Source organism: Zea mays, chromosome 5 (genome assembly GCF_902167145.1).
Source record: "Zea mays cultivar B73 chromosome 5, Zm-B73-REFERENCE-NAM-5.0, whole genome shotgun sequence".
In the NCBI taxonomy this organism is placed as follows: domain Eukaryota; kingdom Viridiplantae; phylum Streptophyta; class Magnoliopsida; order Poales; family Poaceae; genus Zea; species Zea mays.
Genome location: NC_050100.1, coordinates 2,023,394 through 2,045,297, shown reverse-complemented (window position 1 = coordinate 2,045,297; position 21,904 = coordinate 2,023,394). Strand labels below are relative to the sequence as shown.

The window sequence follows — 21,904 nt, the reverse complement described above, 5'->3', positions numbered from 1 at the left end:
TTGAATTTTCCATTCGACTATATCACTTTCTAAATCCCACTGGTTATGTACATGAGCAAGATTTTTATACTTAAAGAAATATTGCTTGCTGTTTCCTTGGATTGTAAGAGATGCTAATAACGAAGCTGTCCCAATTAGACGGCACACTGAGCTTGCACAGTCAGGTACATGATCCGTTGTCACTGTACCAGTTTCTGTGCTTCTCTCTCATGAAAACAACTGTTGGGATTATTTGTTTCTGAAGATCAGTGCATTTATTAGTTCTCTCATGAAACACAACACTATGATTTAAATGCTCACATTTTGATTACTGTGTCAACAACGGGACATACAAGATTTTTTTTAGATTTTTGTAGCTCATTATTATAGTATGTGTTATTAATATGATGCAGCAGGCAACATAGTATCCTGCGATTCCTAATTAGTTGATGCCTAAGGGTTTTTGTAGCTTATGCAACTAAGAAAACTTCTTCAGGCTAGAAAAAAACTTTGAAGTGTGGGACATGGTGCTTAGAAAGTGTGGCAAGCCTCGAATTTACATTTATGTAGCCCATGGTGTAGGATTTTTAGATGGCAAACGCATCATAATTTGTGTTTACAATCTCTACTACACCTTAAGATTACAGTGAGGGCGTCCACACCGAGAAATCACCGTGCCCCCGCCTCGTTTCATCCACCTCCCCATCGCACGCGCGGCTTCCTCCCCCGCCGGCTGAGATGCCTCCTTTTCTCCTCCACCAAGGACGCCCTTCCCAAAACCCTCAACGCGCTGCTCTCGCCGAAATCCCTCACTGTGATCGCCCGCAAACGGCCCCAATCTCGGCTCTCCATGGAAGGGCGCCTGTCCACGCCGACCCCAACCTCGGATATCCATGGGAGGGCACAGACGCATAGTCCAGACCGACCCCGACCTCGGCGTTCCATGGAAGGGCGTGGTCCACTCTGTTGAGCTCCTCGTCCTTGCAGAGGCGTACGCGCAGGCCGAGGAGCTCTCCGTCGAGCGCGAGCATCTCATCGCCGAGCTCCAGTTCCTGCAAAGCGCTAGCCGCGAGCGCGGGGAGATCTCCCAGGCCTGCCTCCAGCAGGTACGAACGATTCGGGTCCTGGCTCTTTGTCTTTGTGATTGGATTTGGGGAAGGCCATCTCTCGGTCGCGGTAGCAGGAAGGAGACGCGGTGGTCCAGGGACAAGCTGTCGTCGTCGGCGGCGGGGGCGGGGGGCTGTGAGGACGAGCATTACGGGGCCCGGGCGAGCACCAGTCCAGGCTGCGGAGGCAGCAGTCGTCGCGGTCGCTGTGGATGCGGCACGTGAAGGTCATCGACGTCGTCGTCTGCCTCGTGTTGTTCGCGGCCTGGCTGGCGGGGGTGCAAGGGTTCCAGTGTGTGTCCGGGTGATGGTGGTCAGTCGTGTACAGTGTATTGAGGAGAGCTGAGGATGGATTCAATGCAAATTGCCTATTTCGATTGATCAGATGAAGGTACATGTCTGTCTGTTTCCATGGCAGCTTCTATTTTCCTGCTGCAGCTCTTCTAAATGTGAGAACAAAAAAGCGCAGAACCTTCTCGTCGGCGATGGGGGAACTAGATGGTGAGGAGGAGGAGGAAGTGGAGCGCATCCTGTGATGGCGGTGCGGGTAGCATTAGGGAAATCTAGCCACTGGGTGTGGCAGCAGGAGGTAAGCTCTAGCGAGCGCGCCAGTGCTGAGTGCTGCCTAGAACAAGTGGAGAATTGAGTGATTTTCAGGAACTCCTACGCTATCTGTATGAACTAACGTATGTTCCACCAGTAACAAGTAAATATTAAAAATCACAATGATTATATGGTAAGTAAATATTAAAAATCACAATGATTATATGGTGAACTGATGTTCCTTTTTCTCATGCAAGCAAAATTGTAACTCTTCATTTTCCATTTCGTTCCAGTCTTTCTGATCATAAGTGGGATGGTGCGAACTATCTGGAGCCCAAACAGATCAGCAGGTATTTGACAAGAGTGATTAATATTTGCGGTCATTTTATATTGCACAGGAAGAATTCCAACTATCTCTACTACTCTATAAGGAGCTAAGGAGGACGTCCACGGTTACACCACGCCCCCGCCCAGACGTCGCATGTCAGTGAGTTATTTTTCTTTTGAGCATTGACAGGTGGGTGTACCAATTTACTTAGAAGGAACAGAAGCTATGGAAGAGGCAAAAAGCAAGAATATTGAAAGGTGGGTGTACCAGTTTACTTAAGACAGTCTCCGAGCATTGTTTCTGCGCCGATTTATGAATAACTATAAGTCTATAATATTATATCTATGCAATTGCCAATATTAAGAGTACATCATTTGCATCTATTATGATCCCTTCTATTTTCTTATCTATGGTTTCTTATCTAGGATACATTTTAGTGGTTCTTGCCTTCTTGACACCATGGTGAAGCTAACAATGATAGCTCGTGTCACCGATGGACGTCCACTAGCAGAAGGGGTTGGATGATGGGCAAGATCAGAAGGAGCAGCAAGCTAAACTTCTATTTAAGAACTTGTCAAAATGGCATCATGGAGCTTCACAGATGTCAATTGAGACATGGCCCTACTATTTCCAATATCCTTGTGCCATTTATGATCCTTATATGTATATGTAAGTCTGTGTATGTGCGTATATCATAATTAGGCTTGCTTTTACATGTTGCTCCTCCTATAGTTATTTTGTTTGTCTAATTTCCAGCTAAAGATGATGTGTTCATTTGTAAACAGTTGGGATTCTATTGTGGCTATATAAACTGCTTTATGTAATTGTCTATTTGTGTATCACACCTTTATCTCTTTAATTGCAAGAATACGTTTTGCATGCATTCCTTTTTCCATTTGTGATTCTTCATTTCTTTTCGTTTTTATTACAGGGCTGCCAACATAAGTTGGATCCAAATTATAATGCTATGAAGACTCTACAAACTTTACTTTTTAAGGAATATTGGGCGAAGTCTCTTCAATACACGATCCAAGGGCTCATGGCGCCTTAGGGTGCTGCAATCCTCTTGAAAATTTTGATCTGGTTTGAGTTCGGCTGGAGGATCCTCTGCTCTCACCATCACGTTTGGCTTATTTTTCTACTTTATTTCATGTTTCATTTCTTTGTACTTGTCCTGCCGTTGTGCTGCTAAAGCAGCCTTGATGATAAATAATAGTAGCAGTAAAATTTTCAGAAGCTACTAGAGTACTATCCTTGCTCTGGGTTGTCTTCTTGTATGTTCTTGATGGGCCAAAGGATATATAGGTCATAAACTGAACAACATTGCAATGGCTCTTATATGTTTATTAGGTATGTGCCTGGGAGTTAAAAGATACGAAACCGCAAACATCAAAATCTCTAGCCTTGTAACTTTGGTATATGTTTGTCGTCCAATGAGAGGTGGTTTGTCACAACACATAAAGCTATTAAGACTTGCATATGTTGATTGCTTCTAGCAGTGAATCTGAAACACAATATCTCCAGTATCTGGTAGGACGCATGGACATGGGCATCGTCTTTGCCAAGTTCGGACACTATATTTGTGTGCCGTCGCAACGCACGGGCACTATACTAGTACATATATAAGCATTAATTATTTATTTACGCAGAGGCTGGCCGGTCAGCGGTCAGCGGCCCATCCCCTGTGCGGACGGAGGCAGCATAGTGGCGTTGCGGTCCCAGCCGAGGACGGGGTCGAAGCCGCGGGCCTTGAGCTCCTTGTACTGCTGGCAGAGCGCGCACGGCTCGCAGCAGAAGTGGACGAGGCAGTCGCAGCAGGGGGTCTCGGGGAGGCCGAGCTGGGCGCGCATCTTGGCGCGGTACGTGCACGAGTAGATCCACTGGCAGCCCGTGAAGTAGGCCAGCACCGCGTACAGCGCCCCCGCCGTGCCGCACGACGTCGCGCCGCGGTCCACGATCTCCGCCACGCGCCCGAACGTGATGCACGGGCACCAGCACGTCAGGCAGCCTGGAATGGAATCATGCATAGACATAATGAATTAATGACATGACCATATATATATATATATATAGTTCATGCATGCATGCTTGCTTGCTTTGCTTACAGAGGCCGCAGTCGTCGAAGCAGTCCAACAGGCCGGAGGACCACTGGGAGGAGGCGGCAGGCCCGCCGACGGGGAAGCCAGTCACCGGCGCCGCCCCGGCGGCCGGATCGCCGCTGGCCTTGGGCGGATACATGCCGACGTGTTGTGCTGTGCTGTGCTGTGCTGTAGCTGCGGTTGCGTTTGGGTTGGCCTGCTCGCCGCCATGGGTGCAGTTCATTATATAGATAGCTTAGCAGGTGGGTGCCGACCTGATCGTCCCGTCCAATGCCCAATGCGCGTCGCGAGTTGGCCCACCAACCCGGCGGGCGGGCGGCCGGTCTCGTTTTTTTAGTCAATGCGGCCGCTCTCGTTAACGACCGCGACCGATCGACCTGATCGGAAGGCCACCGGAAACTCTGTTCATGCATGCTGCTGCACTCGCCATCGCCAGCCATCTTTTTTGATGCTCTTTTTTTTTTCTTTGACCTGATCAATTCTTTTGCGTGCTAGTGCCGGAAGAAGACAGACAACTTCACTATAGAGTAGAGTGACCTTAAAGATCTGCCACCCTCTGAAAGATCTATATATACGTTATAGAAAAAAAAAACTCTTCTACGAAACATATAATTTACTATATATAACAAATCAAGTGATCGATCAACACAACAAATAATCATAACAGCCTCTACAAACACTAACTCTACTTCACTACCTCTACTTCGATTCACTCCAGCAACTCAAGTTTGTTCTCTAACTTTTTGACCAAATTTTATAAAATAAGAGTTTTGCTCCGTATAAAGTCCTATATTTCAATTTAATGCATTGTTGGAGATGTTTTATAGGAGTCGCGATTTTGCCCAAGTCAATATAGCACTCAATAATGGCTCTAAATGTCACCGTTACTATTTGTTGACTACTCGTATCAAAGATGTTTCTTTTATTTATTTTTTCATCAGCAAAGGCACACGTACGAATGTCATATCGTTATCTGCTTTTCTCTAATGCAAACGATGGCAATAATTGAGGCACAAGTTGCTCTCGTACGTATTCTTCTCTAACCATGTACACCTCTGTTCACAAATATACGATACTACTGATTTTTTCAAAAATTCTGACCACTAGTTTTATTCATATTTATTTAAAATTGTAAAATTTAAAATCAAACACAAATTAGCTTAAGTGATAAAACAAATTAAAAAATAAATGATAAATCATTATTATTTTAAATAATACGAGTGATCAAAGTTTTTGAGAGTACGCAAGAAGGCCAAGATGTGAACATTCAACGCTACACGGTAGCTAGCTACCTGCTTGAATTGATGGAACCGTAGACTTGCAGTTGCAGCTAGCTTGTCAGTCGACGTAAACGCAGTTTAAGTTTGTATACTAATCGTAAAGCTATGTGGTTTTAGTTAAGCCTCTCTGCTTGCAGCTTGTCAGTTTATGGATACGGTCGCTACGTGTGTCCCGTGATCTAGTAAACTAACTTCTATTTTAAGATTAGCTAAATTTTAGGTGACATTTTAAATCAGTAAGTCAACTTTAGATCATGAGAACCAGATCAGATATGACCTAATAAATAAGTATGATCGATATCATATGGGAGAGGACCGCGGCTGTCCATGTGCGTTCACAACTATCTTTTATTAAATAGTTTCTTTTCCGCTCACGGCAGGAAGATTAGCACTTCGATTGACTTTGTTATCCACTTAAAAACTGGCATTATTTTTATACACGAAACCATGGACCCAAGAAAAACGATATGTATTTTTCTTCTTCTTCTCCACACCACAACAGAAAATGTTTTTGATTGGCGGTCCTAATAAAGATATCTATATATCCGCGGTTCTTAATTGAGAGGTAGAGCTCCTGTCATTACGTTCAAAAAAAATCTAATTACCATCCTTACAAATAGAGCACTTTGCTTGGAACCAAGTTGCACTGCAAAGTTAACCTCACACACGAACATATTTACTTCGCAGTCTTTGCCAGTAAACCAAACATATATACTACATAGATTTCGTTAATTTACGCCCCGTTTGAATTATTGGAATTGAATTTCATTCTAATAATAATAATTTAGATATATATCAATTAAGCTAATTAGGTTTAATGTAAAATATATTTAAATGTTGAAGATATTTATGTGCTACATTTTAACTATAGAGGAGTGAGACGAATAATGCCATGTAAGTTACAGAGTAGAAACAAATTCTAATAATGCATAGAATTATTTTTTCATTCTCTACCCAATGAATTTAAAATAGTCTTATATCTAAACTTTCGAAAGTGGTGGAATGTAAAATTCCAAACTAAAAAAATATTTTATTGAGCTAATTCCCCTAAAATGAAGGAATCCAAACGGCTCTTTTATGGATATATAACTTCCATGCATGCTAGCTACTAAGAAGAAATGGAAAGAAAAGAACAAAAACTTATTAAATTCAAGAAAAAAAGATTTTCACACAGATATACCGAGTGAACAAGAAAAGGATTCAAACGTACAAATCTTAAAACTCAGACATTCAGTCATAACATTATATATATACGCATCACGTACAAATATACACGACCATACGTACAAAACACGTACGTACGCGATGATCTGACTGACGCAACGCATCTGAGTTTAGCGTTGGAGGTTGGGCCGGATCGGCGACGAGGTAGCTAGCTTAGCTTAGCGGATCATCATCCCCTCCGCCGGCGGCGGGTACATGGCGGCGGCGGCGGCGGCCTTCTGCGCGTTGACGTCCCAGCCGAGGTCGGGGTCGAATCCGCGGGCCTTGAGCTCCCTGTACTGCTGGGAGAGCGCGCAGGGCTCGCAGCAGAAGTGGACGCAGCAGTCGCAGCAGCAGGCTTCGGGGAGGCCGAGCTGCGCGCGCATCCTGGAGCGGTACGTGCAGGAGTAGATCCAGTGGCAGCCCGTGAAGCAGGCCAGCAGCGTGTAGATGGTCCCCGCCACGCCGCACGACGTCGCGCCGCGGTCCACGATCTCCGCGATGCGGCCGAACGTGATGCACGGGCACCAGCACGTCAGGCAGCCTGTTCGTCGTTGTGTTGGATGCAGATATATGCAGGCAGCGGTTAGTCATTAGTGCATGCGTGAAGAGAGAGAAGAAGGTAGCAGCGGTTAGTGCTTTGCTTACAGAGGCCGCAGTCGTCGGAGCAGGCGCAGAGGCCGGAGGACCACTTGCCGACGACCGGCCCGACCGCGACCGCGCCGGGGCTGCTGATGGGGATGCCGACCACCGGCTGCGCCATCTCGGCCGCTGGCTGGCTGGAGGAGGCGGCGGGCTTGGCCGGATACATTTCGTCCCTTCACTTGTTGCACAGAGTCTCTTGGTGGCGTGGCGTACGAACGCCGAGGCTCTCAATCGGTCGTCCGTGCCGATGCAAGTTGTTGCTGCGGGTTGTGTCTGCCTCGGCCGGCGCTCGCTTAATTTGCCGTGAATGAGCGAGAGAGCCTTGCGGCCGGGTGCTTCACATATAGGACGGAGCTGCTGGCATGGATCCCGGCAAATGCAATTGCAAAGCAAGTGGCCGCGGCTCGGTCCAATGCTAAGGCGCGTCGCGACGTGCGACTGCGACCGCCTGGACTCGCCGGCCCGCGGCTGGTATCGTACGTTGACCGAATTGGCAGCGGCGGCGGCGTGTGCGGGCGGGGGCCTTTCCGGCTTTCCCGTTCCACGCGTTGGGGTGTTGAGCAGCACACACGCACCCAAGAGCTAGGACTTGACTTTAATATGTATCAGCTTCGGACTGATAGTATTTTTATTTTTGTCTCTATAAATTATAACTGTAATAGTTAAAACAGCAGTCGGAACAGGAATTATAACTGCAGTAGTTAAAACAGCAGTCGGAAACAGGTTGGGGCTAGGGCCCAACGTTCGAGACTTGAGCGAGGTTCATTTCGTTCATATTTTACCAAACACACACCCACATTATTGTACTTTTTTTTTCCTTTCCAATAATGCAATACGAAATGGTTAAGAAAGAATTGGAATAATCACTGCCCGAGTTCTCCACAAGAATTCACAGGTCACTTGGTGCGGTACATGTACATACACTGCCATCATCGTCGTCCTTCTGGAGCTGTTCCAACAACGATTCCATCGTACGTATATAGCTAGGCATGTAATGTTCTTTAATCATGTTGGGCGCGAGCCGTATCTTCCCGTACAAACCCCTCGGCGTCTCGTATATGCCAACGACCTCACCGCTGCTCGTGCCGTCGTCGGAGTTTGGGTCCGGCTGCTGCGGCGGCAGCGCGACCATGTGGATGATCCTCCCAGGAGGGAAGAGCTGGCGCGACGACGAGCAGCCCGCTGAGACCGGTTCTTTCTGCTTATCCTTTCCGGTGCCATTCTGGTTCGGGGCTTCGTCTGCCGGCGGGGGCGGCCGTTGTGGACTGTCCGATGATGCCGCGTTGCTGTCTGAACCTTCTTGTGATGTGACGCCTGAATCAGCGGCCTTCAAACTGGTGAAATGGTCGTTATTGTTAACCAGTACAACGACCGTTTCTTCAGAGGCAACCACCTGTTGCTGCTGGCTGCAGTCAACGCCGTGTCCATTTGCTGTGGGCGGTATTGTATCTTTAAGCAAAGGCTGCATGCCACAAGGAGGAAAATGTTCTCAGGAAACATAGTTTTTGTCTCAAAGTGACAAATAAATTAAAACACAATGGTCTTACTTGTTTTTTACAGCATGCTCACAATACGGCAAGGAAATAATGTTCAATTAATTTGGTTGCCTTGGTGAAGCGAGGGGGCTTACCAGAAAACTCGGGCAGCAGAAATGCACTCCGTAGAAGTTAATATATCTTTTAGCAATTGCAATGTCAACGAAATTATAATCACTCAAACTTGTATGTTGGATCTACTTTAAATAGTAGTAGACAGAAGTGTTGCCGATGCTGGGCTGCTGGCCCACGGTTGCTAGTGGACTAGTGGTACTGGTAGTGATTGGGATGGTACATGCATCAGAAAGATTTAGTGGATCTCAACAGCTACTTGTACATTACAAACCCTGGGTGATTGACTAACCTCACATTTGTACAGGACTCCATATGTGTCTTAGATACCTTTCTTTTAAAAAAAATGAAAAGAAAAAATGCTATCATGTGTTAACTTGGTGATTTCAGTAACCAGACTATAAAATGAGATATTGGGATATTCTACCTCAGAAATACTAGAGCCGTAATCTGCAATCTTCCCTGTTGAGTGAGAGATGGAGAGCATATGGGACCTGATGAAGGCAACACGCTGGCTTATAGTGGCGAATAAACCATGGTGAAAGTGATCCTGCACATCATCCAGCTTTGATGAAACCATCACCTATCATCAAGAAATGAGACCGTCAATTGTGAAGATAAAGTATATTGTGATATCAGAAAATGAGTAAGGTATGCATTGCCATGCAGTGAGGAGTATCTGGTATTCTAATACTGTTACTCGCCAACTTCTAAAGCAGTCTGCATCATCTAAAGTCCAGCTATATTTTATAAGCTACTAGTCATATGCCCATACATTGCTACAGTTTCTATATGTTATATAGATAGACTTTGTTTGTGTTTTGTTGGATAGGTGGGTGTGGACGTAGAGTCAACAACCAAGGTTCAAATCTCCACTTGTGTGTAATTTTATCTTATTTTTGCATAAAGTGGAAATGTGACATAGGACGACTGTGGAACCGTAGAAACCAGAAAAACTGGTGCTTTATATAGTAGAGACTTCAAAGAGTTGCCATTGGGGTACCTCAGATCGCAGGCTCTCCGAAGAAACTTTCGAAAATGCTGGTACCACATCATTTCTATTGACAAGAGAAGTGATGAAATCCTTTCCTGACTCCGCCAGCTCCCATGTCATACATGCAGCTAAACAACACAAGAGGTGCTTCAGAATGTTAGAAATCATTTCCTACGAAAGCAATACACTTGTCACTTCCAAAGTCACAGACCCAACCCAGTAACCCAGGTACTTTAGAATTCAGGAATTATCATCGTCCGACCCAAGTACGCAAGGTCATTTTCAACCCTGCTTGTAGAACCTCTCGTAAGTAGCGAGCTACGTTCCTTGACCCCGTTACTCGGCCTCATCGAGCAGGGCTTTGTGACTACAATCAGATAGCGTGGATCCCACAAGTCTAATGCAGTTTCATTAGCTTTGCATTCAGCAATGAATTTGTTTAGAAGTATGTATTATGTCCTCTACATTAAAATCATGGCTAACTGATGCAAACTCAGGAAACAAGTTTTCAAAAAAATAATTATCATGGATGAGAATATGTATTGTTGAGTATCATACTTTACCAACATTCAAACAGAGAAACGTTAAAAAAAGAGACTTGAAGTGACCAACTAGCCAACTTCAAACACTAAAACCAAAGGGCATCTGAGAGTCAGATAAGATTTCCAAATGCCAACGCAGGAGCTCAGATTTACAAATAAAATAAAAAGAGAGAACATCCATATCACGCTTTCAACAATCAACAAAACTTAAAGTTTGTCAATTTCACTTACGAGGAGCAAATGCCAGACAGCTGCATGACAAGAACTCATAATGCTCATGGAGAATATAAGTCAGAATCGCTCCAATGCCAGCTCCCATTGAATGCCCAATGACCTAATAGGAAAGATAATACCTAGTTGGATTATACCTCGTTTAGACCTGTAAACCTTATTATCTGTGCCCAGCGCTAATGCTAGCTTTATACAACAGCTTAGCAAATCACAAGACGAACTCGTAAGCTTAAAAGGTACATAATCAAACCACACTAGCATGTCTAAAATGCTCTACCGGAAGCATAGCTACATAGCTAAAAAATAAAGTAGACCATCCTCAAATTTGAAATCTCCACGCAAAATAACCAATCAAATTACAAGTTTCAGTTTATTTCAACCAGAATATAGACAGTATGGAATGCATCAGCATAAAGCAGTGATATTGACAACAAGATGGCATATATATTTGTAATTTTTACTATGCATACAGTGCATCAATCATCAAAATGACAGTTAATATTTGCATGCAGCACTTTCAACTACAAGAAAACTAGACAAAATAGAAGGGGTTGTATATTGAGGTATAATGTACTGCAGCATGATGCACATTTATGTGTTTCATTCACATGCAGATAATTAGTGAGAATTACCTTTATGTGGTACCCAGAAAATTCCTGCATTTTGTTATGAAGATGGGGAATAACAAGTTTTGCGATCCAACGAGCTCCAGCAAGCATCCCACAGTGTGCATACCCTAAAACTACATTGCTGATCTTTCCTTCAGATAGAATTATATGGTGAAAAGGAACTTCAGCAGAAGTTGCTGCAGTCAGGCGCTCTTTAGTGCTGATAGCACCTCGAATGAAAAGCAGCAAGCACTTGGTTCTTTTGTCACACACCAATGCAAAAGAAGGCTGCATGAGCTGCAATGAGCAATGAACAAACAATAAGATATTCTGTACCAAAAAATGCGAACGAATGCTAATTATGACCTTAAGCTTAAGTTAACGTTCATGATACTTACTCACCCTCGCCCTAGCCTTGTGAATAAGAATGTCTTCTTGTTTGTACCCACCAAACTTCAGAAATGCTGAAAAAGATTTCTTTGAGAAGAACATGCAAAGCTTCAAGTGCTCAAGGAGAGAAGATACTTCAGTATATGTCTGATGTCCTTTAAGTTGGAGACAGTCATTTCCACTGTACTCATGCTGCAAATTACCCTGACGTGGCACAGACAAGAAAATATGTTAACCATATGTCTTCCTACATTGCTTATGAGTAAAATGTGTTCGAAAGAGCAATACAGAGTGGTAATATTATGCAGAATCGAAATGATTTAGCTAACTTCCAATAATGGAAGAAACAGTCTGCTGGCTCCTTATGGCATGAAGGGCTTGGGATGATCCAAAGGCATATGAGTGAACTTGTTTGGTCTCAATGTGGAATGATCACCTAGTTCAGTAATATTCATGCAATGCAACCATAACTAAACAGCCAGATCCATCTAAGCAGTACACCGGTGCCTGGATCTGTCACGATTCATGAAAATGATGGAAGGACAGAAGAAACAAAGATCACTGTAATGCCAGCATCACCAACATGTGTACCTTCCATTTTCTCACAAATAGCTGCTTGCACAACTATGGCATCATTGTCTGTATGCCTCGAATATTATGATGCGATGAGCATTGTACACTTATTGTATTACTCAGAAAATCGACAGATTGGATCTTACAGATCCATAACTTCTGAGCATTCATACAGCCGATCTTGACTCAGGCTCAAGTACTGGGTACGCCAGGGGCACCGCAAGCGCAGTGTCGTAGTACAGTGACCGTACGAAGTCTGAACTCTGAAGTGAGTCAAGCACCACCTTAAAAAAACGTAAAATAAATGGCCAAAAGCAACAATTCAAAAACTTATGGCCCATAAGTAAAGGGAACTCAAACATGTCTTCCAAGTCAATGCAGTCAAACCGTAAAATGTTACGAAGCCCAACCTTTACACAAACATTTTCAGCAAGTTGAGAAATGGAAACACCGCAGAAAGCGACTACCTAGCAGCTTCAGCGCTGGAGGCAACAGCAACTCGCATTCACCCAACTCAGGAACTAGTTACTGTGATTGTTTGAGCTCTATGGTCACTGAGGCTCGAAAGCCGCTCGTCAAATCATGCCATGCTTCGACCCATAATAACAAAGCAGAGCAAACGAAGACGAAACAAGAGCATGAGAAGCAGAGAACGTGACAGTGGACACGCCCAGAGTCCGAGGCAGAGCGAACATGAGAGGGGGAGCAAATGGAGGGATCCAGCTCACCTGGCGCTTCATGTGGCGCTTGATACCGAAGGCGAGCCCGTGGAGGCCCCACCGCCCGACGGTGAGCTCCCACGTGCGCCGCGCCGTGCGCGCGGCTACCGCGGCCGCCTCGCAGCAGGTCACGGGTGCCCTGTCCGGCCACGGCTCCTCCTCCTCGCGGTCGCTCCCCGGCCCCGAGCCCGACAGGAGCGGCGACGCCTCGTCCTCCCCCCTTTCACTCTCCCTCTGGGCGTCCAGCGCCGGCTGTGGGCGGCAGTTGAGGAGCAGGCAGAGCAGGACCGCACCGGCCGACGCAGCGGCCGCAGCAGCAGCGACGGCGGCGGGCATCGGGGGCGTCTCGGGATTCGGAGCGGCGCCGGCGCGGGCGGGGAGGAAAGGATTTGGGCGATCGCGAGGAAAGGACTGGACGAAGGTGTTGAAGTGGCGAGGCGGAGGCGGAGGGGTTGAGGATTTGTGTAAGCGTTTTATTTTGTGGAAGGGCCGATTTGAAAACTGTGCGAGTTTGCAACTTGCAAAGTGAGCCACTGAGCCAGGCAGGCAGCCAGCCAGGTTTTATTTTGTCCGTAACAATAATAACTCCTTTACAAACAAAACAAAAACTAGAAAACAATATCGTTTTTGTGACGTAGAAGGGGGTTGCATATGTAATATGTTAACTAGGTGAGTGCCCGTGCGTTGCAACGGAAGTAACAATAGAACTGAAAACAGATGGAGAGTGCAAACATCACTATAATATATAAAATCCGGACAAGTACATAGCTTCTGTTCATAGCAAGAGCCATATAAAGCTGATGAACAAGATTAGCTCAAAGAAATATGATGCCAGCAGGAACAAAATTGCTAGAAAACTCGATTACATTTACTTCAACAAAGGTTCCTCAGAATACTCTGTTCTTGCAGCTGGTTCTATCATAAAGGTCATTTTACATCTTACAGGTTCACTATAAAAAATCATCTATCCTTGAACTGCATATGATCCCATGCATCTGGAGAGTGGTTCATAATAGTGGTGGCAGCATTGTCAAATTCATCATACTGTATGTACAGGTAGGTAAGTTCTTTCCAGTGCTGCTGTTCATCACAAGCTCGAATAAGCTTAGGAATATTGAGACGTGTGGAGAAAAGTTTGATGTGTTCCATAAGCTTCTCAGAGCGGTATCTAGCATATAGAACTCCCAATTCTGTGAAGATGCCCATGTGTGCACGTTCTAGTCCAAGACCACTCTCCATGAGAGCAATGAGTTCATTGAAGCATCCTCTATTTTGGTAGTACTCACTGACTTCTTCCAAGTCATCAACCTAAACAAAAATACAAAAGCAGATATGAGAAAAAAATAGATCATAGTGATAGAAGCTCTGCTATAAAGCAGATACTACAAAAAAATTATTAAGTATGTGCTCCTACTTGTATACCTGAATAATAATATTGAGACCACAAATTTGTGCAAGACGGAACTCCTCGGCGTCAACACAAGCAAAGCAGACCTCCTTCCATGTTTTGGCACTGTTAGCCTTGCGAGCAGCTTCCACAGCACCTTGAAACAGCTTCAGCTTAACCAGGGTAACAGCCAGTTTAGCCCAGTTTGAGATGAAAGCATAGATGATTTTTGCAGCTTCATATAGTTCTTCATCATACAGACGGTCACCAACATTTTGAAGGTTGGCAACATTTGGCATAAGAATGAATTCCTCAATATCACTAAGCATGTCAATCTTAGCATATGCAAAAATGAGTTCTCCATCGACTTTGGGTTCCCGTGCCTTTTGCCTTACCATCAGAAGGTACTTCACTAAATCATTGTACACATTAGCTTCCTTGGCTGCACGGATAACATCAAGGAAGTGTGCAGCATCATCTACACGAATGAAGGACTCAATTGCTTCACTGACCAGACCTTCACGTAACTGGGCTTTGGCAGTCAAGATGAGCAGGTTTTGCCTGCAGATTGAAATTTCCACTGAAAGCAGAATTCTGAAGAATAATCTTTTCAAGAAGCTCAATCAGTTCATGTGGCAGGCCAGCAGTCATGAAAGCCTTAACAGCAGCAGACACTTGCTCGGGGCTCTTGCTCTCAGGTAATGCAGTCGAAACCACTTGGTCAATGAGTTGCCTTCTATATTCATTCTCGGGCTGAAGAACTTTATCCCACAGATCACCATCCATTCTCTCAACCACATACCTGTCATTTTAAATAAATGCAATATGAACATGTAAGTCGTCAGACAATTGATGTGGACATCTTGAAACAGGTGTCACAAGTCACAACAATAAAAATTATTACATACCTAGCTTGCAGCTTGAATAACGAATTCTTGTTAGTGACGTTAATAAGTTCATCGTCACACTGCCCACGTCTATAAGCAACAACAGCAAGTGTAGGATCCTGCTTTTCACAATATTTACCCACAACAGTAGAGAAGAAAAAGTTAACCAAACTACGGGCATCAAACCAAACAGGCTCATAGTCTTACAATTGCACGGATGATGATCCGTCCTGGGCGTGTGCATTGGAAGTTAGCCCATGAAAAGTAGTTAGGATCCATCGTCTGGTACCATGGGCAAGGAAAACGCTTGAGCAAGATCCTTTGCAAAAACGACCTTTAATAGTAGAGAAGAACAAGATCAGTCCAGTGCCCATGAATATAACATTTGTGGTTCATAATATATGCTTGTGGTACCTCGAATCCCGCATCTTTCATAGCTTGGACACACTGGCGAGTGGTACGGATGTCAGGCAGGCCATCGCCAAGCTCAATCTCAGCCTTGGCGGTCAAATGCTTAGCGTTGTTGGGATCAAATCGGTCAGTCAGGCACCATTCATCCAGTGCAATACTGCCCAGGTTTCAGCACACGATAGACCTCACTATAGACGCCTTGCTGCGATAACCTGGGATAAAACAAACACTGAATTTGTGGTATCCCTGTTTAGTGTACCTGAAACTGTGTTTGAATTCAGACAAAGCAGTCAACATCTAGTTGTCCTAGGCTAAGTGAGCGAATTTTGCTCAACATGTACTACATCACGTTTCGCTAAACCATATAATTAGCAACATTTGGTGTACCCAAAACTGTGTTTGAATTCAGAAAAAGCAGTCCACATCTAGTTTGTCCTGGGCTAAGTGAGCGAACTGTGCTCAACATGTACTACAAGTAATAAAAAATATCATGATAATTAATGGATCCAAAGCTCATGCGATGTTGAAGACAGGACAAAAAATAGGAAGTAAAAACATACAGCAAACTACTGACCGACATTCGGGCAGATGATGGGATCAAGTTCATCCGAGTTGGTTCAATTTTTTGATGCATACGTGGATTTGGTGCACCTTGAACAAGAGCAGAGCTATACATTTGTAGCACCTTATCCAAGAGCAGAGCTATATCGTAGCGATATTTCTTTTTCGTCAAGAGGGGCTTCAAACAACTGCATAACAAAAATGTAATCAGTAAACTAAGTTTAAATATGAATGTATCTATAATTGAGAAAATCATGTCTTGTGAAGTAATAATCAATCGAGATTATTACATAAACACAAGAAAAAATACAGACGTGGAGGTCTAGATTTGTCGCCCCTGTCACGCTCCCTGACAGTGCCACTCATCGGACCAGCGACCGAGCAATGCCCTTCCGCCTTGCTATTTCCCTGTCCGGTTGCCGACGAGCCTCCAGACCCAATTGTATAAGTACCTATGGCATTCCCCTTTCTCCTTAGCTGCAGATCAAGATCATTTACTCTGCTAGGAATCTAACGCACTTCAACCTTCTCATCCAAAATTATCTACAGAAGAAATAGTTAATATGACCATCGAGTCTATATTTACACAGGATAAGGATAAACGTTGAATTGTGCAGATTTAGAGTTAGCCAATGATGACTTGAAGGATTTAGCAAATAAAGCATGTAAATAAAGACACTAAGAAGAAATGTTTATGCTAATGCTATAACCTAGTACCTATTCCAAATGGTTAAGTGTTTTATCAGTCCAGTAACCCATGGAGCTTGGGCCCTATGGAATTACAGGAACATTTTTTATGGTGCAACCCCATCACTTCCATCAGCACAACACTTCTACAAAGATAAATTGAGGCTCTAGTCCCTGAAAACTCTAGGAGCTATTTTTTTGGTCGCAGAGAGGGTCCAGTGCGAGTGTTTTCAGTAAGGTCTGTTCATTGTTTACATGTATATTAGATGATTAACTTTGGTGTTTTGCTGCAACTTTATCTTATCTCCTAGGTAAGGTGGAGATGTTGCTTTGTATGGGGGTGTTGCTCATTTTATCTCTCTACTCTATAAGGATACACACCTGTCCAGCATGTTCAGAAAAAACATACCAGACATGACACGAAGATCTCGAGCTTCGATAGTGACATAATCTGGAATTCTGGATTAGGCAGCACCATTGGAAGTCACTTTTCTAGGCCAAGCATTAGAACCTGCTCAAGCTTCTCGAGACTTTTGGGAAGAGGATTGCTAGAAGGTGAACCAAAGATTTCAGTAACATGGGCTAATATAAACTCTGCATCATCAACAATTCAACATTGTTCACAACTTGCAAACCAAGTTCTATAGTATGACAAAATGAAAAACCGATTACACAATCCATTCTGATGCTAAGCAGAAGTGACAGGAAACAAACCTCGAGAGAAACTACCAACATACATGTTAGAATGGTCGGGTACGACTTCTTCCCATCATGAAGAACACCAAACTGGTCCAACAACCAATCCTGCGAGAGTGCGAGACATGCCACCGTTGGCCTAGCAAAGATTTCGATAGAAGAGTGTTAAGACGGGCACAATGCACACGATGATAGAAGCGACACATACAAAGCAACAGTGGAAGAGTTCATAGGAAGAAAGAAACGAACCCTGGGCTATCGTCTCAGACAGAGCTGAGTAGATCAGTGTGCTCCCTCATGTAGCCCTGGCAGAGCCCGTGCGCCCTCTCCACCGCCTCCTCGCTGGCGCCAGCAGCAGCCCCCGCCATCATCTGCGCGAAGGACCCGATGGCGGCTCGGTGGCAGGGGTGGAGGCTGGGGGAGGGCGTCCCACGGTGGGGTATCGAGGCCGGGGAGGATGAAATCTAAAGCGAGATGCGAGTATGCGACTGAATGGAAGAGGTGGCCACCCGCCCGCTCGGTGCTACTACCTCCGTACGTCACGTGAGGGCGTCGCTACTCAGACACAACCAAATAGGAAGCAGGAAAGGGGAAACTAACCTGGGCGTAGATGACGTGATGACGCGAGGGTGGCCGATGGAGGCGGTCCGCAGGGAGGCGAAGCTGGAGCAAAGTGACGACGACAGTGTCGCCATCTGCCCACCTCTCTCAATCTATCCTGTCTCGGCCTTGCAGTCGCAGCCACCAACTACTTCAAAGCCCCAGTGTCCGTCCTGCTACAGAATCAATATGATAAAATACATTGATATGTAAAAACACTAATTATTATTCTATAGTTCTATTAGCATTTCTAAAATTGGATGTTTATATATCTTGTTTACATATCTTGAAAGTTACAATAAGGTGCTAATGCGTTACTATGATTTTGATTTCTTTGCGAATATGACACAAGCAATGAATATTTTTAGTGATGGCAACAAAAGTATAGAATACCAATTAGTATATATTTTAAGGTACGTAAACATCCATTTGCTTCCCAATGATGGCACTTTGGCATGTCCTGAAATGCAGATAGAGCAACAATGTTAGTTCAAAACTGGATCGATTGGCGATCATCACGTCCCTTTAATAGCACAAAAGGTCTGAGTAGTGGTAAGAGACATTAGATGATAAAATATTGTGAATAATTCAAAAGCACTATAATTCACTGGCAGAACAGTTGAAAAGACCAAACTGACCTTGCTCTTGGCATTCTAATAGCCACGGGTAAATGTGATCAACAATTTGCTTTCTTACTTTCTTCAGATCTTCGGGAGGTGAGCACTTGCATGAATCAGCTGGTGGGCAGAATATAACAGGCTGCTGGCACCATAAGTGACTATTCAAAATCCAAGCACTGATGAGAATTGAATCAGGTACACCAGATAATGGCAACTTCTTTTTCATAAAAGGGAGAGAATGTTATACCCCAAAGTCAAAAAGCAACAAATGGGAATAGTTTCAACGAACAACACACATCAACTTTTAGTTTATGCTATGATGGGAAAATCAAAATAAACACATGAATATGTTACATGTAGGAGAACATTTATCCAAAAAAGCACTCATGTAAACACAAGTTTTGAGCATTAAGAAGTGAATTACCTTAAATGAGAAGCCAAGTGACAATAATACATCTGGATCTATTGCCTCCTCAGGGAAATATCTCAAGGCATATAGTAGTTTCTCTATCTGTCTAAAATATAGTTTAGACAGAAGTGCCACAAGGGCTTCTATATTTCTCTATCTGTCTAAAATATGCATGTAAGATACCAATTCAGTATTTCTCTATCTCTCTAAAATATAGTTTAAAGCAAAAGTGCCACAAGATACAAACTACTCAACAAATCATCATGACTGAATCTCAATAGAGCCAATCCAACTTGGAATACAACCTGAAGACCCTATTAGGTATCAACCAGCGATAAGAAATAGCAACCAGATCAGAAAGTGTACAATACAATCAGATTTTTTTTGTATTACATCAACTACATGTTGGTAGATTAGCATCTAAAAATCCTGGAATCTACCGACAAGGGCTTCAAATCAAACAAAAGAGAAAATAACAGGGCTGTTGGCACCACCTGAACTTGACGAGCATGGAGGGGCCGACATGGGTTGCTGTGGTGGGGCACAAAGGGGGTTTGGAGGTACTACTGGTCGGGGGCTGCTAGGGTTGGGCGACGGCGGCAGGCCGGCAGCAGCGCAACAATAGCACGCCGCGTGCCATGAGCGTGCGATGTGTGCGATGGAGGCGCTAGAGGGGCGGTGGGGAAGGGCAGGTGCACGGTGAAGCCAAGAGTGGACGCCCACATTGAGTCCTTATAGAATAGTAGAGATTACCACTCATTTTTATATGAAAGTAAAACAGAATATACAAATAACAATTATGTTGATGGGTTACCAAAGATGCCACATAGGTTATCTTACCATGCTCAAAGACTTCTCGTTGACCCCTCGTCGCTGGAATAGAAGCGTCAGATATAGGTATGTGGAACCATTTTGATCTCTGTTCCCACTCCTAGCAAATAGCGTCAACAAGGTATCAGATTTGGTCAGATTATCAAGTAGTTAACCAGGAATAAGGTCGAAAGCAACTAAGAGCCGGATAGTAAGAGTGTGAGAAAGTAGCTGACCTTCTTGAGTTCTCCCTAGTCGTACTGCCCCATTGACTGAAAAGTGAAACCTCCTTCCAGCCGACACCAGTCGCTTGCCAAATGCTACACTATGTAAAGCAAACAGCAAGGAACGTGACCTTCAACGATGGAGGACTAAATGTTGACAAGTGGCAACATCATATTTTGTCACGTTGCTGCTTCCAATAGAGACAGTGCTTTAGTTGTTCCTGCAGCTGCAGTTGCCTTCTTGGTGCCTGTCTTGGACTTCACTGAGAAGGGCTTCAAGGCTTGTGCCTTCTCAAAGCGGTCAAGGCCCCCACGATACATCTCCCTACACCTATAATCCACCATCTCTTTGATTCTCGTCTTTACCACTCCAAATCTAGTCGCTTATGCACTTGTGTACTTTAATACTACAGACAAACAAAGGATATTGTGCTTACTGTTGATCAAATAAAATAAATCAGAAGCAGCAACAGAAAGGATTTGCAACCAAAATTAGGTGATGTTTGTATAATGGGATATGAGGGGCTAGACAGAGGGATGGAAAGCTCACCCGTTGCTTGGTTCATAGGGAAGGAGGGGGAAAGGGAAATTTGGACCTCTTGTCCCACCAATTCTATCCCGTCGGGAGGGGTGGATCATGCTGAGGTCTGAACTAAGGTACCTAACACAAAAAGATCAATAACTGAAACTTGAAAGGACCATAGGATGTTAATACACACTTTGTTCCTACCAAATCATTTGTGGAACTATTAGCTGTTGAAACAATGCGAACAGACCTGACTACTGATAAAGTCACTATTATGTACCTAAATTATCTTCATTAATGCATAACCTCAAATTAATGTTTAATAGTTTAGAAATCCCAAAGTTATTAATGTTAGATATAACGCACCAAATCCCTTGCAATCTTGCTAAAGTTTTTCCAGCCCTATAACAAAGAACAGAAAAGGAAAATATCATGTTAGATATCTGAGTTTTTTCAAACTACATCTTGCTTACAGAAAACAAATGAAGCAACAAAGATAAAATGCAATTATACCTGCATCAATAGTTCAGATGATCTTAACCTCCAGAATTCCATAGATGGTTCTTTTTTGGATCGATGGATTTACATCCAAACATTTGGAAAGTAAATAAAATACCAGAACTAAATCCACTGCATAGGCTTTTCTAAAAGGAGTAGGTGTGATTTAGATATCTAGTTGAAGTGGGATACAGGGATTGGAAAACAAGAGTTGGTCCTTTTTCTCTCCAAGGGTCAATTTTACCACAAACACTAAAACATCCTAAGCAATCAAATTACAGAGATGGTTTAAACAGTATCTGTATTTTGGAGACTTCTGATAATTGCAAATTTAACCAAAGTTCGCTTGTTTATCATGGCAAACTATCTTGTACGAACTAAAATTGATAGCAAAAGTAATGTTGTAACCCCATATCTGAACTATAAGATACACCTGGCATGCACAATAACGATGTTAAAAAGAAGACTCTAGCAAATGAATTTATAGGGATAATATTGCAAAGGAAAGCAAAAGTAATGTTGTAACCCCATATCTGAACTGCTTAGATGTTTTTAGAATTGAATGTGCCCAGCAGTAGCAGCGAGGATGAGGGAGACGACATGAGGAGTTTGACTCACCTGCTCGTTGTGGCCCTACGGGAAGTACACGACGCATGTGCCGACGGTGGGGAGGCAGACAAGAGACAAGCGGGCCGGCACACGCGTGTCATAGCTCCGAGTTGAGGCACTTCTTCTCTGCAG

The 21,904-nt window shown here is 44.0% G+C and overlaps 3 protein-coding genes and 1 pseudogene across 4 annotated transcripts; all 4 read right to left on the bottom strand.

The window, feature by feature from the left end:
• Positions 1 to 3,444: 3,444 nt before the first annotated feature.
• CNR10 (Cell number regulator 10) lies at positions 3,445 to 4,249 on the bottom strand. The gene is made up of 2 exons (NM_001366703.1): positions 4,062 to 4,249; positions 3,445 to 3,964 (listed from the first exon to the last, which is right to left on the bottom strand). Exons 1-2 carry the CDS (start codon positions 4,192 to 4,194, stop codon positions 3,624 to 3,626), a joined length of 474 nt encoding a protein of 157 aa, NP_001353632.1. The 5' UTR covers positions 4,195 to 4,249; the 3' UTR covers positions 3,445 to 3,623.
• Positions 4,250 to 6,524: 2,275 nt separating this feature from the next.
• On the bottom strand, positions 6,525 to 7,496 carry LOC100281224 (PGPS/D12). Its single transcript, NM_001154826.2, has 2 exons — positions 7,187 to 7,496; positions 6,525 to 7,082 (listed from the first exon to the last, which is right to left on the bottom strand). The coding sequence occupies exons 1-2, from the start codon at positions 7,347 to 7,349 to the stop codon at positions 6,718 to 6,720; spliced, it is 528 nt and encodes a 175-aa protein (NP_001148298.2). The 5' UTR covers positions 7,350 to 7,496; the 3' UTR covers positions 6,525 to 6,717.
• Positions 7,497 to 7,954: 458 nt separating this feature from the next.
• Positions 7,955 to 13,285, bottom strand: LOC103625736 (uncharacterized). Its single transcript, NM_001346776.1, has 7 exons — positions 12,857 to 13,285; positions 11,568 to 11,759; positions 11,190 to 11,462; positions 10,558 to 10,660; positions 9,794 to 9,912; positions 9,218 to 9,373; positions 7,955 to 8,645 (listed from the first exon to the last, which is right to left on the bottom strand). Exons 1-7 carry the CDS (start codon positions 13,181 to 13,183, stop codon positions 8,073 to 8,075), a joined length of 1,743 nt encoding a protein of 580 aa, NP_001333705.1. The 5' UTR covers positions 13,184 to 13,285; the 3' UTR covers positions 7,955 to 8,072.
• Positions 13,286 to 14,967: 1,682 nt separating this feature from the next.
• On the bottom strand, positions 14,968 to 15,251 carry LOC109939413 (clathrin heavy chain pseudogene; annotated as a pseudogene). Its single transcript, NR_163451.1, has 2 exons — positions 15,143 to 15,251; positions 14,968 to 15,036 (listed from the first exon to the last, which is right to left on the bottom strand). The product of NR_163451.1 is annotated as a clathrin heavy chain pseudogene (transcript).
• Between the last annotated feature and the right edge of the window lie 6,653 nt (positions 15,252 to 21,904).